This window comes from Emydura macquarii, unplaced genomic scaffold (genome assembly GCF_026122565.2).
Source record: "Emydura macquarii macquarii isolate MOO-44397 ecotype Brisbane River unplaced genomic scaffold, CSIRO-AGI_Emac_v2 contig_1253, whole genome shotgun sequence".
NCBI classification, from domain to species: Eukaryota; Metazoa; Chordata; order Testudines; family Chelidae; genus Emydura; species Emydura macquarii.
In genome coordinates, this window is record NW_027131390.1 from 86,440,766 (window position 1) to 86,458,106 (window position 17,341).

The 17,341-nt window shown below is 36.8% G+C and overlaps 1 protein-coding gene across 28 annotated transcripts in view; it reads left to right on the forward strand.

The window, feature by feature from the left end:
- NEB (nebulin) overlaps nucleotides 1-17,341 on the forward strand; it is a 181,844-nt gene that overhangs the window by 160,879 nt on the left and 3,624 nt on the right. For 5 of the 28 annotated variants that reach the window (XM_067549447.1, XM_067549455.1, XM_067549454.1 and 2 more), the window contains 15 exons: nucleotides 767-859; nucleotides 2,942-3,034; nucleotides 5,102-5,194; nucleotides 5,631-5,723; nucleotides 7,506-7,598; nucleotides 8,744-8,836; nucleotides 9,473-9,565; nucleotides 10,046-10,138; nucleotides 10,617-10,709; nucleotides 12,345-12,437; nucleotides 12,740-12,832; nucleotides 13,117-13,209; nucleotides 14,329-14,436; nucleotides 14,760-14,943; nucleotides 16,246-16,338. In XM_067549447.1, the coding sequence (XP_067405548.1) occupies nucleotides 767-859; nucleotides 2,942-3,034; nucleotides 5,102-5,194; nucleotides 5,631-5,723; nucleotides 7,506-7,598; nucleotides 8,744-8,836; nucleotides 9,473-9,565; nucleotides 10,046-10,138; nucleotides 10,617-10,709; nucleotides 12,345-12,437; nucleotides 12,740-12,832; nucleotides 13,117-13,209; nucleotides 14,329-14,436; nucleotides 14,760-14,943; nucleotides 16,246-16,338 (1,501 nt within the window). The remainder of the gene's footprint in view (nucleotides 1-766; nucleotides 860-2,941; nucleotides 3,035-5,101; nucleotides 5,195-5,630; nucleotides 5,724-7,505; nucleotides 7,599-8,743; nucleotides 8,837-9,472; nucleotides 9,566-10,045; nucleotides 10,139-10,616; nucleotides 10,710-12,344; nucleotides 12,438-12,739; nucleotides 12,833-13,116; nucleotides 13,210-14,328; nucleotides 14,437-14,759; nucleotides 14,944-16,245; nucleotides 16,339-17,341) is intronic. The other 23 variants (XM_067549449.1, XM_067549465.1, XM_067549453.1 and 20 more) reach the window with 22 other exon arrangements.

The following is a 17,341-nucleotide window of genomic DNA, read 5'->3' on the forward strand; positions in this document are numbered from 1 at the left end:
AACAGTTATGGCCACGTGTAGCCTCATTGACTTCTGTGGAGCTACTCATGCTTCAAATTAAGCATGTGCATGAGAATTTGCAGCATCAGGTCTTTAGTGTTTCAGATTTATTTTACACTTATTATATTTAGCTGACTTTTACTACCTCTCGTATCTGCTGCTGCTTGCCCGAACTCTCACTCACTTTCAGAGTTTTGATACATCCTATGTACATTATTATTTGTGTTCACCCTTATTTTGTCCTGTGGCCATCTAGTGCTGTGAGCTTGTAGTATAATGACTTTGATGTGATGCAAATGTCATCTTTTAAATGAACTGTGTGTCCTGATTTGTTTCACATTTCACATGTTTTATCTTAAAGAGTTTAATATTTTTCTTGTGGCATGTTTGCATTCGTCACATAGCACAGTTAACATTAGAAGTCTGTCCAAACTCTGGAGAGTGATACGTTTCAGTCTTAAAGTAAATGCTGCAAAATGCAATACTATTGTCCATAAAATATGCTACTGCAAATAAAAATGATCCAAATCCTTTGTTTCCATGAGGGTCACTGCTTGTAGTAGGAAAGACTCTTCAAGACAGGCAAAGTAAACTTTACTGACCTTATTTTGCAGCAGTTACAGATAAAGCTCAGAATTGACTCTGAGCCTGTACCTTTGTTATATTAGTTTGGCCCACCCACTTTCAGACGTTTTGTAGTCACTCTCGCAGGGACAATATTGTGTTTTCTGTGCTTAACTTTGTTGTCTTGGTTCTGAATATTAAGATTTTATATAAAGAAGATATTGGAACAGGAACAGCTATTGAAAAGACACCTGAGATGCAGAGAATTAAACGAACCCAGGATGCAATTAGCACGGTACAAAACAATGGATTTCTAACACTACCTGTGCTAATACAACTCAAATAATTTCCTCTTCCTCACTCGTTTCCTTTTATGGTGCTAACAGCAGTTTTGGAGTTATCTATGAAATTAAGGGTTACCTTAGAGTCTTTGCCTATTACGATTTATCAAAAAATAGTTTCCTAACAAGTTTTAAAAGTTTTATTTTCTTAAATAAAATATTTGTGATAGCTCTTAGTAGGAAAACCTTCCTAATGATTAACAGTCGTTTTGCTAATTATAATCCTTTTCTAAAACATGGAACTCTCATTCTAATTATAATCTCTCCCCAAACATGTAATTTAACACATTTTTATAGCAAGTTTACTTTAGATAAAAGTTTTAATATTCCAAAATATGAATAAGGATTTATTTATGCATGTTGGCAAATGCAGTTTTAAGTATTTAGCCTTCGTATAGTTTATGCTTTGAATGCTGATGTCATATTAGGGCAGGGGATACTAAAGCTTGTCTCTTTATTCAAATGTTTGCTTGATGATGGTGGGAGAAATTTGTTCTTGGAGAATGTCTTTTTTTTTTTCTTTTTTCTTTTTTTGCATCTTGTAAAAAAAAAAAAAGAAGAGAAAATTGATTTTTTTTAATTGACTCTTGTATGCAGCCTCACTCATGTTGGTTAGGATATGATTCATAAATCCAAAACTTGAACACCTACATTGATATAGAAAGCAAATATCAAGGTTTACAGTTCTGTTTAAGGGTATTTAGATTTATGTTAAAAATTAATTTCAGTCCACGGTATTATAAAACTGAACTATTAGTGGCAGAATCTTAGCTACAGTATAAGCTACCAGCTTACAGCTTTACCGTGAAAAGGAGTGGAATGCTTTAAAGGCAGAGATTTGTTTTTAAATTGGATTGCTCCATAGGACAAAGGTGCAAAGACACCTGTGCTCCTATTGAAGTGAATGGGATATGCAGGTTCTCAGACTCTTTGGAAATCAGGCTAATTCTGCTTGAGTAGCTAAATATGAATTTAGGTGCCTACCTTTAGGCTCTTAAGCTAAGATTATAAAGTGACTAGCAATTTTGACTGCCTTCATTTTTTTTTTTGTGATTATCTGATCCATCTCAAATTAGGCCTAATTTTTAAAAGTCATGTGATCAGCACTTTCAAAATACCATACCCTCTTGAGGTGTCTTAGGATTGGTCTCAGGGCTCAATGTTCGGCTTAGCTTTGAAAATTTTACTCTAGGAAGCTAAGATTGTCTGTCTCTTTACTCTGGATTCAATTTATTGGTTGATTGGTTTTTGGTGCTGTGGCAACTCTGGCTTTTTCTTAAGCCTTGAGAGCCAAAATATTCATCCTCTCTGCCCTTGAGAAAGCCTCTGCTGCTGTCCATTCCATTAGAATTTATGAAATCTGGGTCTCAGAAGGAGATGGCTCCCTAAGAAGAGAAGATAAGATTGCTTTATGGAAAACTGAACTTTACTGAATACACTTGTTTAAAGATGACCAAGGTCATTTCACTTATGGCCAAAGCAGGTCCCCAGAAGTGAAGAATGGTTATCTGAACCCACTGCATCTCCTAGTCCTTTCTCTAATTTATATTATAATGTGTATAATGATTATTTGCAGCCTAATGTCTCTGGATGATCATCAGTGAAGCTATAAGTAGTTAATATCATACATAATAACTTGTTTATCTTGAAAAGATCAAACCATTCAAATACATTTTGAAAGTGTATCTGCTGTTATATGGTTAAGGGGGACGCATGCTAGTCATAGTTATTTTTAATCACAATGAACCGGGAGAAATTCCGGCAATAGGCTTCAATTCCCATTGCATTGTATGCAACCAGTTTACTTTAATACACACCGAGATGGCTCAAGGTAGCTAGATAATGTAGATCAGTTTTGATTGAATCTTTCTTGAAGACTGTCCTTCCACATGGGTGTACGTAATGCTTTAAGTTTCAATGAGTTATAAATGATCTCTGTTTCTTTGTTCTATCGTGTAATTGGGTACCAAATGCATATATGTTTAATGTGCTTTAAAGTAAATATTGTTATTTTTTAAATATATGTAACTTTGCAGATTAAATATAAGGAAAGTATTGGAAAAGGAATTCCAATTTCTGACCTTCCGGAAGTGAAACGTGTCAAGGAGACACAGAAGCACATCAGCTCGGTAGTGGCTGATATTTTTTGCACTCATCTGTGTGATTTGCACTGTAGTAACACTATGCTTGCATACTAAACAGTCCTCCTTTCCTTTCTAACGAATGCTATCATTTCCAGCTAGGACTTTCAGGGAGGTATTCTCTTTGCAGAGCTCAAGCTTTAGCCTTCTTTAGCATTAATGGCTGTTGCCTATTGAAAAGAGACTGTACCTCTCGATCTTTATGCTGAGCAGGGAACTAGAATCCAATTTTCTCCACGACACAGGCTTGGAGCTTGATAAACTCAACCACTTTGCTGATTTAATTCTAAATATGTGGTAAGAACAAAAAAAAAGTCAGATAGTTTCTTAAACAATTCTGCAGTGTTGTGAATGGTTGTAGGGAAATCTCACTAGAAGTATTTGGAGCCAAGTTAATTGTCACAAAATCCAGTCACCTTTCTGAGTATAAACAGCATGTAATCCAGCAGTTCCCACACTGTTGGTCATGACCACAAGTGGAGTTGCTTCATTAGCAGATGGGATCATGGCAATCCCAAGCGTGCAGAGGACACCATTTTACAAAAAAGCCTTCTCCGCACATCGTGACCTCACATGCACCATATGCACGAGATCACATCACAAGGCGGATGCTATTTTGCTCCACAAAATGGCACCCTCTATGCAGCATGACCTCGCATGAACCATATGTGTGTGAGATCATGCAGTCCAGAGGATGTCAGTTTGTAAAGCAAAATGGCATCCTCCTTGCGGTGTGACCTTGTCTGTACAGTGCATGTGAGATCACACTGCAGGGAGGACATCATTTTTAAACGGAAACTTCCATGCTGTCTGGCGTAGTGGGAAACAACACATCTGAAAATGGGGTCATGCAGGGAAAATGTTTGGGAACCGTTGATCTAGGCCTTCTGTTACTAGTTTAGTGGAACAGTTTAAAGAGCCACTGATTTTTAGGTGACATTCCTGTTAACTTCAGTGGGAGCACTGCATCGGAACTCATGGGCAGGTGTGGTCCTTTCCTTACTGGTACCTCAGATGTTCACTATATAAGACTTACCATGAGTGATGGTAATATCCTTATGAGTGAGTGTAACTAATAACTTTTCTTTTCCTGCCCTCTGTCACACCTTTTTTCTCTCTGAGCTCTTTCTGATACTAATGGTTTTTACAGTTCAGTTTTGGGTAATCTAGTTATATTTTCAAACTACACTGGCTTTTGCTAACCTTGGATTTACCTCATTTGCTTTCTCATGCTTTGAATGCCTTATTTATCATATATTTATTTTAGCCATTTTCTGGTGTTGGTGGCATACTGAAGGCATGAAATGCAGTATATACATACATTTTATTGATTTACAAGTTGAATCACTAACTTAATCGTAGTTCTTGGTTCTATATGATCAGACTTTGGACTAACTGTGGCATTTTATATGCAATTTCCTTTCATAATCAAATAATTACAAAGCAAGACGAATCTAACTGTGTGAGAGCTGAAATTCAGATGAGCTTTCTCTTCAGAAAACTAAAATAAAACAGAGGCAGTTTAGTATTATTAATACTTAGGTACAAAGATGGGGTAAATCTTGAAAGGGGACTGTACAATTTCCATCCATGTGAAGTGGAGCTCCATTGCTAAGTCTCCATACAGAGCTTTCAAAATGTACTTCACAGACCTCTGTAAGAATTTTAGCCATATGTTGACACTATAACATAAAATATCTGTATCTCTGAAAACATTAATTACAGGAAAAGTAGCACATTGGAATTTTCAAAACCAAATCAATGGTGTTTTTTTTTAAAAAACTGCAACAGTTTTAGACCCCAAATCAGAAATGTGTGTAACTTTAAGTGAGCAATCTCATTTACTTCAGTGTGTTCATATATTTAAAATTAGATGCCTGTCCAACTATCTTGTTGAATCAGGGCCTTAAAAACACAGACCTATAGCAAAAAGAAAATGCGCACGTTTACATGTGATCCAAATTAATTACAGATCCAGCTCCCTATGCTGCAGTTAGGTTTTTGTGAAAAGGGAGCAATCTTCTCATCATCTCTCTGGGTGCTTATGTTCTGCAGGTGTTGTACAAAGAGGACCTTGGGACAGGAATCCCAATAGCTCTCACTCCAGAGATAGAGAGAGTCAAACGCAATCAAGAACACATTAGCACGGTATGTCTCAAAGAAATAAAACAGCTCATCCTTTCACAATAACATCCTAACAACCATTCTTTGTTTCTTCAATGATTCAGAAGAAAACTACCAACATGCAATATTTAACTCATCTCCTTCCACTCCCATTGTATTTTTAACCTTTTGGGTGATTTACAGTTTTAAATGCATTAAAAAACAAAACAAAAAACCCTGAGGTCAACAGTGAAATTAACATGGAATTTTCTCTCTGCATATTTGTTTAATTTTAAACTCAGCATCTTCTGCATCATTTTTATTCATGTATTTACAGAATAATCAACTACCATCCACATGCCTTTAGTATTCACTTCTAGAAAAAGAGTGGAATATTTGAAGTCAATAATACTATTAAACACTACTCACCATGTAGCCAGACATTTTTGTGCTTTTTTGGATACTTTCTTGTACCTCACAGGTGTTGTACAAGGAGGGCTTGGGGACTGGGATCCCAACGCCTGTCACTCCAGAGATGGAGAGAGTCAAACGCAATCAAGAGATCGTTAGCTCGGTATTTCCAAAAGAAAACAACAATCCCGTTAACTTCTCCATTTTAAATTTCTCCATTTAATCCTTCAAAGGGTTTTGAATCACAGCCCTTTTTTTTTTTACTGAACCACTAAATCTGTCACCATCCTAGTACAGTATTTTAATTTTCCATCCCAGTCTAACTTAGTTGTCAATAGTTCCTTCTGTGCAATTTTAACCATGTTTGCCCTACCACATTCCCTCTCACTGAAAAATGTGATGTTCAGAGTGGATTCCCCTCCTCTTCCTAATAACACAGTAGATGTTTCTAACAGCCTTTGGCATCACAATGTTGGTGCAGTGAAAGTGTAAAATAAAACCTAACCTTTCTTGAAAGCAACAGAATGTAATTAGAACATGACATGTCTTTCTTTTGTTGTTGCCTTGTTGGATGCTCTTCTTATATCCTGCAGGTCTTTGTAAACTGACCCTGGGGAGCATTCCTATAGTCCCAGAGATGAAGAGAGTTACATACCTAATGAAGATTTATTATAGTATTCACAATCCCTGGAAGAAATTCTTCTGGTCCTAATACATTCTATTTGAATTGCCATTTACAATTCATAAGTTTTATATTATGGTGCCTTATTAATTATTATTATTAACTTTTTTGTGTCCCTGTTTGTATGAGGAAAGGTTTGAATTCATTTTGCCTCATTTTGAACCTACTCAAACATCATAGGTTTGAAATTCTGACCTCACTTTACGTTGTTATGCTGTTTAGGAGAATACAATCTAGTTACGCTTTTTGATACACATACTTACCATGACCTACTCTGATTTCATTTAAACTGATACAAATCTGGAGACATCCATTAAAATTAAAGGACTCACTCCAGATTTAAAATGAAGCAAATAAAATCAGAATCTGGCCCACTTGTGCCTTCATATTCCCCCAGGCAGCTCTAATTGATGGGAATTGTGGATGCATAGCTGAGATCACAAATTTATAATAATCAATATTAGCTAATTTTTCCTCTAATTTTTCCTATTTTGGGGGTCAGGATTGATATAGATAAATTGGATTCTTCAAGCTTGACATATACATGAAGTTAAGTGGAGTTTTATTGACTTGCTTATTCTTTTTCGCCACTTCCTTGTTGCCACATATGTATTGTACAAGGAAGGCTTGGGAACTGGGACCCCTACACCTGTCACTCCAGAGATAGAGAGAGTCAAACACAATCAAGAAAACTTTAGCTGGTATTTTTTTAAAAGAAAAAACCTCCCTTTAATTCCATTTCAGATGAGCTTTTAAACATTAATTAAAGTTCCACCCTTTCCCTTTCCTGAAATCAACTTATAAAAATAAGAACATCCTCTCCACTCTTTCCAATTTTCAGTGACTGTTACTTACCTCTTTTTTTGTACTTTTTTATGATTTATATAATTCTGAGGAACTCCTAACCACCATTTCCACTCTTCTATTTTCCAAATCTCTGTTTTATTTTTAAAAAACTAAACTATTTTGAATTTTTTAAAATAGCACTAGGTTTTTGATTAGCCTCAATCCTTTTTTTCCTGCTGTGTAGTGCCTGTAAGAAATAAGACACAGTATTTCTGCAAGTCTAAAGAATTTCAATTGTCTATTTCATCTGTCATTGATCTGAGCTGGCTTATTCATTAACATTGCCTGCCTTTTTGGTGCAGGATGGATTGGTAGACATAAAAATTGTATTCCTTATGGTCAACACTTACCCCCATTCCAAGCGGAATATAATTGACTTTTAAAAAAAAAATTTAACACATCGTTGTTACCCCACAGGTGTTATACAAAGAAAACTTGGGGACAGGAACTCCAACACCTGTCACTCCAGAGATTGAGAGAGTCAAACGCAATCAAGAAAACTTTAGCTCGGTATTTTTCTAAAAGAAAAAAGTTTCCCTAACTCATTTTCAATTTTTTTTTAACTTTTACTCAAAAAATTACACCCCTATCCTTTCCCTGTAATCAACTTATACAAATATAACCATCCTTTTTTTTTTTTTTTTTTTGGCTATTACCATTTATATTAATTTTGATATTTTTTCTTATCACCTCAATCCTTGATTTCCCCCCCCCCAGGTTTAGTGCACATAACAATTAAGACATGTTTAACCAGAATGTCAGCTGATATAACTTTGTATAATTAATTTCAATGTGACTACACCAATTTAGACATGCTGAGAGACAGCCTCAGTATTTCTGCAAGAGCTAAAGAAGCATTTAGTTAGCATTTAGGAGAGGGCTGCTTCTTTTCTGTCATGTCAGATGTCTTTTGTCCCATCTTTACCTAACTTTCATTATGTAAAGACTCTGGGCTGAATCCTCATCTGTGTAAACTGGCATAGCTTCATTTGAAGGTCCTATAGGTCAAAATCACTAGCATAGTGGTATTTCTCAGAAAGAGAAATTTCATATGCAGTCAGACAGCAATGTTAAATAAGCATTTCTTGAGCACCAGTCCCAGATGCACTCCTTTCAATGTAATCCCTGTGCCCTTTTCAGAATGAGACAGTAGGATTCCTTAATCTTAACTCTGGGCACCATTTACCATTTTATTGAATTTTTTTGTGAGTGAATGAATCCTCATCATTGCACAAATGTTATATAAAGAGAATGTAGGGAAGGAACATCAGTGTCTATCCCTCAGGAAACACAGGGTCAAATACAATGAAAAAAACTGTTGTTTCATTATTTATGGGAAAAAAATCTCTTCTTTACATTTTAAGCAACATTTTTAAACTCTGAAATAGCCTTCAACTCTAGATATTTCATGTGATACATTTAAATAAAAAACCCTCTTTCCATCAAAATTAATCACAATATTGTGTACAACACTGATTCCACAGCTTTTTTTTTTTTCTTCTTTTCATTAATTTATGTTGCTTTTAGTTCAGGGTGCCTGTTAAAAAATTGTATTTCTTATGCTTAGCCCTTTTCCCCAGCACACGGGATGTTATTGACTCTTGCCTTTTTTTTCTCCCCCTTTCTTCTTTTGCTATTTCCATGTTACCCCACAGGTGTTGTACAAAGAGAACCTGGGGACAGGAACCCCAACACCTGTCACTCCAGAGATTGAGAGAGTCAAACGCAATCAAGAAAACTTTAGCTTGGTATTTTTGAAAAGACAAAAGTTCCCTTTAACTCCATTTAAACTACACTTTTTAACCTTTATAAAGAAAACAAAACCCCCAAATCCTATCCCTTTCATGTAATTAACTTATACCAATAAGACCATCCTCTTTCCATCATTTTACTGCAGTTTTACCGTGACTGTTACTTACTTATTCTTCCTGATTTTACTATTTGTATAATCCTCAACATTGTTAACCATTTTACTTCTTGTTCCAACCTCTTCTTTATCTTTTATAATGTTGGATATTTTTAAAAAAATCTCTATTGTATCTGTTACTTATCATGCAAGGAACATGGGTCTGAATATCCAATAGGACAGAGTGAGAGGTAGTCATAAAACTTTCTTGTGTAATCAGATAAAGTTTTTGCTCAGTGTTTGCCTAGAAAACCATTCTCTGGTGGATTCAATGAATATTTCAGAATGAGACATTGGAAGTACTTGGTCCTGAACCCATACGCCTTGCACAGCCAAAACTCTCATGGTATCAGCCGTGGTTTTGGGTGCATAAAAAAGCAGAATCAGACCCAGCAGACTTAATATGTGGCATAATGTGGTGCTTTATTAATTGTTGTTTTTCTGATTTTTTTTTTTGGGATGTTTCATTACCACACAGGTGTTGTACAAAGAGAACTTGGGGACTGGCACCCCCATACCTGTCACTCCAGAGATTGAGAGGGTCAAACGCAATCAAGAAAACTTTAGCTCGGTATAAGAGAAAAGTTCCCTTTAGCTCTGTTTCAAAATGAACTCTAACAAATGACATTGACATCCCACTGCAGTTTACATGGACTATTTTGACCTAACCTATTTTTGTTTCAATGTTCTTCCTTTATAAAATATTTTAATGCCCCATTTCTAATCTTGAGAACTTTTAACCACTTGCCCTTCCTTACTTTCCAATCTTTATTGTTTCTCTGAAACTTGTACATTAATTTTTTTTAACGCTACCCATTTTTGTAACTGCTTTTTTGTGGTCTCATTAAAACACAGTATTTGTTCAAATAACTATTTTGTAGTTAAAAAGCACCGTTAGATCCCTATTTCTCCAGAAAAATATCCTGATGCATTCTTTTACAAAAGTCTTAAGAACATGAAAATATAGAACATGACATAGGGCTTCCCACTTGTCAACAAATGGAGTTTTATTTATTGCTGCTCTCTTTGGCTACTTTCTTATGTCTCACAGGTGTTGTACAAAGAAAATATAGGGAAAGCTACCCCAACACCAGTGACTCCAGAGATGGAGAGAGTCAAACGCAATCAAGAAACCATTAGCTCGGTATTTTTAACAGGAAAAACGCTCTTTAAGATCTGAATTGTTTAACATAACACTAGAGATTTTAACAATCAATGCTTTCTAACTGGATGTGAATTCACCTCTTGGCATAAAATTCCTATCTTTTACTCTGATAAATAATCTGCAGTCTCATCTTTAACCCTTTGGTGTACTAGGGTTTTATTAGCACAAGGAGTTGATTAACTTTCTTTTTTCAATTTTCAATGTTGTTGGTTTGTTTTTTTTTAACCCTTCCAGAATCCTTATTCTACTAGGTTATTTTGCTTTTATGCGATGCTATTTCCATAATGGATCCATTCCCGCAGCCAATTAGATCAACCGCAAAGCACTTATTGATTTTACTGGAATCAGGAATGGGTCCCAAAAGTAACCCTTTCTAAATATGATCATTCAGCAGCTTTCTTGTTTTTGATTGTCATTGCCTTGGTATGATTTTTGGATACTTCTTTGTATCATGTAGGTTTTGTACAAAGAACTCGTGGGGAAAGCGACCCCAACACCAGTCACTCCAGAGATGGAGAGAGTCAAACGCAATCAAGAACACATTAGCTCGGTACCTATAAAATAAACAGTTTTTCCCCCTTGCTCCTATTTTTTAATAAAATAACATTCTAACAAATTACAGAAAGGCTTCTTTAGTGTTAAACATTAGCTATGGCTCTGTTTGCATAATAATTACTTTTGCTCCGAAAAATAAACCCAGCTGTAGTGTTAACAGTCTGCTCCGGGAATTTTAAGGTTGTTTTATAACCTAGCTCCGGGACTGTGGGGCTCTATCCAGATATTAACGGTCTCTGTGGCTGCTGGCCTATAGGCGCTCAGCAGCACGTCCTCCCTATTGTTCCGCTGAAGCCATATAGGAACGGTCTTGGTGACGTACTCAGTGCCCCCATTCTCATTGACTTCTCTGGGAGTTGGAAGCAGTTGACAGTATCTGGGAAACACTTAGAATCACATACATAGGCTGAGGGCGTAGGGCAGAGGTCCCCAAACTATGGCTCTTGGGCCTTATCCGGCCTGTCGACACATTCTGACCATCTGCTCCCCCCTCCTGGCCCCGCCCCTTCTCCCCTGCCCCTCTCCCACATGACGTGGGCCCAGCGCCCTGACCAGGGCTGCTCCTAGCCCCGAGCAGTGCCGCACAGAAGCTGCTCCGCCCTGCCAGCCTTGCCCAGTCCCTTCCCCGCATCCCTCTCCCACATGCTCCAGCCCACCGTAAGAGCATAGACTGAATGATGTGGCCCTGGCAGCTGAAAGTTTGGGGACCCCTGGTGTAGGGCCTGATCCAGCTCCCATTAGCATCAGCGGGAGCCTTTCCATTGACAGAGATCCTAAAAGCCTTAACTGGAAATTGCACAACTGTACAACCTGCCCCTTTGAAGAGATGAAATCTCAGATTGCCACAGAGAGCAGTTGGGGTCATGGGAGTGATACCGTGAGATTTACAGAGCATCTTCCCCTGGAGTCAGTTTTTAAATTGACTGATCTAGTGTCAACCAGCCAGGAAAATAAATCTCTAGTTGACAGCTTCACAGTAGAGCCAAGGAGAAGAATTCTTTCCAAATGGAGATTTTGGAGAGAGAGTAAGGGGAAGGGATGGCTCCACTGGGGAAGCCCCACACCACCCACAGTTATCAGACCCTCTGGCAGCTGTGGGAAGGCTCACGCAGTGTTGTCTTATTTGTGCTGGGGTTCAGATCACAACCATTTCAGGCGACTGAGAGCAGACATACCAGCTGCCCCTCCTACAGCAATTCCACCCAGCCCCAATCTCAAGGTTTGCATCATAGATGGAGGCAGGGACTTGTGTTGCATGGGAGTCAGGGACTTTATTTTTTTCAAGTTTCCTAAAGCAACAAACCACTGTAAACTGGACCAACCTCTGTCTTCAGTAGGTCTGCCCAGAGGTCTGCACTAGGGAGCTTCCCAGAGCTTGTGCATCACACACTACCATACATATTTGCAGCTGGATAGAGCCCTTCTATTTTAATATGAAATCTTCATTTTTAATAATCTTTTATAGTGTTTTTTTCTCTTCCTCTTACACATCCTTGTCCCTTTTGATGTTTGGCATTCATGTAGTGAGTGCTGTGTACAATAACACGTTGTGATTTTTGAAATTTGATAAATGAGTAACTTGGTTTTTTTTAATTTTTTTTTTTTTGGATACGTCTTTCGTATCCCATAGGTGTTGTACAAAGAAAACTTGGGGCGAGCAACCCCAACACCTGTAACTCCAGAGATGGAGAGAGTCAAACGCAATCAAGAAAACATTAGCTCGGTATTGTCTTGAGAAAATAAAATGTGAAGTGATAGTGCATTTTTTAAAAATACCTTTCATCTGACCAGTAGTGTTTTTCTCCTAATTTTTTTTTTCGCCCCCATATTTTTAAATGTTATTTTTATTGGCTTTTTAACATTACAAGCATTGATTTTATTTTTTGCTATTAACTTTTAAAATATTTTTTCCTGAGGGATTTTTTTCCGATTAACACAATGAAAATTATTATACAAAAGTAACCATTTAAAAAAATTCACTTGTACATTTTTTGTGATTTTTGGATACTTCTATGTAATCTGTAGGTTATGTACAAAGAAAACTTAGGGAAAGCAACTCCGACACCTGTAACTCCAGAGATGGAGCGAGTCAAACGGAATCAAGAAAACATTAGCTTGGTATTGAAAGAAACAAACATATTAAAAATATATAACAAGCCTGAAAAACTTTGTTCTGCTTTTAATTTTACCCCAGTTTTCACAACTTGCCTTTTTTTTTTCTTTTGAAAGAATGATTTTTTTGCTTTATCAGATAACTTTTTAACTGCTTTACTTCCTGAGATCCTTATATCCATGCAGTGGATATATTAAACAGCGTGATTAAACAGTAACACCAATTACATGATGATTCATCAACAACTGTCTTGTCTTTGACTTCTGGACACTTTTTTTGTATGCTATAGGTGTTGTACAAAGAGCACATGGGAAAAGGAACTCCGACACCTATCACTCCAGAGATGGAGAGAGCTAAGCGCAATCAAGAAAACATTAGCTCGGTATTTGCTAGGACAATTAATAAATAAGCTACAAAATAACATTTTAACACTATAAATCTTTTAGTCTTTTCATCATTCAACCTAAAAACATAATCTAAATATTAACTTCCCTACCTAGTTTTGACATTTTAAAATGATACTAAAATATAACTCTTTAATTCCTAGAGTTTTCCACTCCTTGTTTTAACTGGGTCTCTATTTTCATCTGATTCCTTGTTTTAAGATGTTTAAATAACGATTTGACTTCAAATAACAAATTTAACCATCTAAATTCCTGATAATGTCCTCTGTGTTTAAAGCACTTATATAGAATTAGATGCATAATGAGCATTCTTCATCAGTATGTTTATTGTCTCATAGTAGCTTATCTTCTACATAAAATGTATTCATTTCCCTAGGTTGTTACTTCAGATGACGGAGATTTTCCTACCCTCTCCTGCAACTGCTTATGCATGAACATAGTTTCACTGAAATCAGTTACTATATCTATATGGGTCTCATCACCACAGGATTTGAGCACCTAATATAAGGAATACTTAAATGAGTAAGGGTTTGCAGGATTAGGCCACAGGTATAATTAAGTAATGAGTTTAAGGCTCTTGGAGAAAGGTAGGAATCCCCCCCCCCACACACACACACAAAATCTCAAAATATAATTTAATATTAGAAGGATAAGATGGGCCTCATTATGTTCTCCACTACACACTAATAACTCCATGAAAGTCAATGAGTTGCATGTCAATAAATGAGAACAGAATATGGCCCAAAATATTGTATTTAAGGATCAGCTCTGGCCTTTTCTTACCAAGACAGAACACTTTTACATACTCATCTAACACAAGCTTTCACCACTACTTTTACTCTGATCTCAAAAGTCTTTTAAAGGCAAAGATCTTTTACTTAGTGAAAAGAAAGTTTGAGGCATGTTCCCATACCACGCCTGTCACCAGTCAGTGCTATCCACTTCTTAATAACTAAACATCTAACTTGGGGCCTAGAGAGTCTCTCTCTAGCATTTCCTCATTCTTCTCATCTGTTGTCACTCCTCTGCAAAATGTCTTTGAGAATCCAGAGGCAGAAGTATTGACCCATGTTCACGTCCTGTTTCTCATTTGTTAGGTCCTCTATTCAGATAGTTTCCGGAAACAAGTACAAGGCAAAGCAGCCTATGTATTGGATACCCCCGAAATGAGGCGTGTACGAGAGACCCAGCGACACATCTCCACAGTAAGGATTCATTGTTTTAAAGAAGACTGGCAAGTGATGTAATAAAATTTTACCTCTGAGTTCTTGAGCGAGGACAGAGTTGCCACATCATGGATAATGTGTCTATGGCAATTCCGATTACCATACTTAAATGTCAAAAGCAGAACTGAGTTTATCCCTTATAGAATCCACAGAGAATACATATTTGGGATTTCCCTCTCTTGGATTTCAGAAGTCCAGAAATGCCAATGCACAGCTCTACTAGATAATAACTAAAGATAAGCAGAAATACCAATATTAGCTACTCTACTAAGGAATGGTCACTTCTTTTTTTTTAACTGTAGGTGAAATACCATGAAGATTTTGAGAAACACAAAGGTAGTTTCACGCCTGTGGTTACTGACCCCATTACAGAGCGTGTGAAAAAGAACATGCAAGACTTCAGTGATATCAACTACAGGGGCATGCAGAGAAGGGTTGTAGAAATGGAGCGAAAACGAGTGGACCAGGATCAAGAGACCCTCACAGGTATTCAGGTCTCACATTGCATAACAGTATGTTTCCTGTGCCCAATGTGAAACTCAAACAGGCCTTGCAAAATTGTCATGAAACTGTACCATCCCAAGCACTTTTCACAGATTCCAAGACCAGAAAGGACACGTGTGATCATCTAGACCAGTGGTTCTCAACCAGGGGTACACATAACTCTGGGGTATGCAGAGGTCTTCCAGGGGGTACATCAACTTATCTAGAAATTTGCCTAGTTTTACAACAAGCTACATAAAAAGCACTAGCGGAGTCAGTACAAACTAACATTTTATACAGATGACTTGTTTATAGTGCTCTATATACTATGCACTGAAATTTAAGTGCACTATTTATATTCTAATTGATTTATTATAATAATTATATGGTAAAAACGAGAAAGTAAGCAATTTTTCAGTACTGTAATAGTATGCTGTGATACTTTTGTATTTTTGTCTGATTCTGTAAACAAGTAGTTTTTAAGTGAGGTGAAACTTGGGGGGTACGCGAGACAAATCAGACTGGTAATACAATAGTCTGGAGAGACTGAGAGCCAGTGATCTAGACTGATCTCCTGTATAACACAGGCCACAGAACTTCCCCCCAAAAAATCATAGAGCATATCTTTAAGAAAAAAACTTCCCAATCTTGATTTAAAAGTGGTCAATGATGGAAACTCCACCACAACCCATGGTTAATTACTCTCACTAATAAAAATATCCACCTGATGTCTAGTCTGAATTTCTCTAGCTTTAACTTACAGCCATTGGATCACGTTATACCAGTTTGATTCATTAGTCAATGTTATTTTGATGAGCTATTTTAGTCACCCTTAAACAAATTAAATGTTGCAAAGCTTTTTTAAACGGGCAATATTAGCTACACGTCATGCAATTTAGAACCTCACTGTTTGATCCGTTCTTTCTAAATTGAACATAGGAAGATGATAAAACAATCATTAAAATCAATATAAATTATTAATTTCTCTCTAGCATAGATGGACACATCCTTGCAGATCCTGGAGACGTGCTTGGCAAATACATTATTCTGCTATGACATCACTTCATAGAGTAATAAGGAAATGGACCTTGCACAATTATCTTGAAGATGTTAAGGCCAGATTTGAGAAGTATGGTTTTGGTTTAAAGTTCTAATTAAACTTCTTTCAGGATCTTCAAATGTGTTCAGCTACATGAGACAAAATTACTGCCTATGGTCTCTAGACTCCTTTGTGTTCCTATTCTTTGCCTATTAAAGATATGTGATTTTGGGATAGTTGGTTAAAAATGTACATTTCTCTTTCAGGTCTTCGTGTGTGGCGTACTAATCCTGGATCAGTCTTTGACTATGACCCAGCAGAGGACAACATTCAGTCTAGAAGCTTACACATGATTTCTGGTGTGTTTCACAATATCTTCCATTGATGGGAACTAGGTGTTCTATTCAACACAGTGTGTTGTCAAATGTGGTGCTTCATGAAATGTATGTTTTTAGGTACACAAGGAATGGTCAGCTCTCTACCTACTATCCAATGAGGACTGACTTCCAGTAGCAGGTTAAGAAATAAAACAGAACAGCTTTCCATGTTAATTTCTGGAAGCCCTTTATTAAATAGGGCTAGGATTTTCAAACCTACCTAGGGACCAAGCTCCCACTGAAAGGCAATGGGAATTACTTTTGAAAATCCTACATAGCTATGTTTAAGCTAATTACTAGTACACATAGGTAACTGGATATTTGATATTGCTAATCTTCAGAAAACACATATTATTTCAACCACGTGTATATACTTGTGTATATTGTATCTTTAACACAGAGCTTCATTGGATTGTTTTGTCTACTGCTAGCTTAAATCACTGTATTATAGTTTGCCTATCAAATGTGCTTCTTTCATTGCTTACCCAAAAACAGCATGTGGTGCTTAGTCGTCTTTTTCTCCCTCTCCTTTCCATTTGCTTCTCTTATTTTTAGAGAAAATGTCTGTACCACAAACACCAATAAGAAAAATGTGCAGTGACTTGGACACAGATTTGTGTTACTTGTGTAAGGGTGGTGGTTGGTTTATGAATATATATTGCATTCTCTATGTTTTGAAAAATTCCAATCTAACAAGAGTGACAACGAAAAGGGAGATGTGTCCAGCTTCAAGTTTCATTAATGCTTCTAGATTGCCCTACTAGTTCTTATTTATCATGTTAATAAGTTAACTAGGAACAAGTGCTTTTAAAATACCACTTTTACTTAGTGATAGTTTAAACGCTGCCAGATACAGGAACATGAAGAGAAACAGAGCAGCTGCCCTGTAAATAGAGGGAGAAAAGTAGGTGCAGCAGGCGAGAATGTTGGAAAACAAAAATAAAAATATTGCTCGTTGTATTAAAAATATTAGGGCCACCACAAT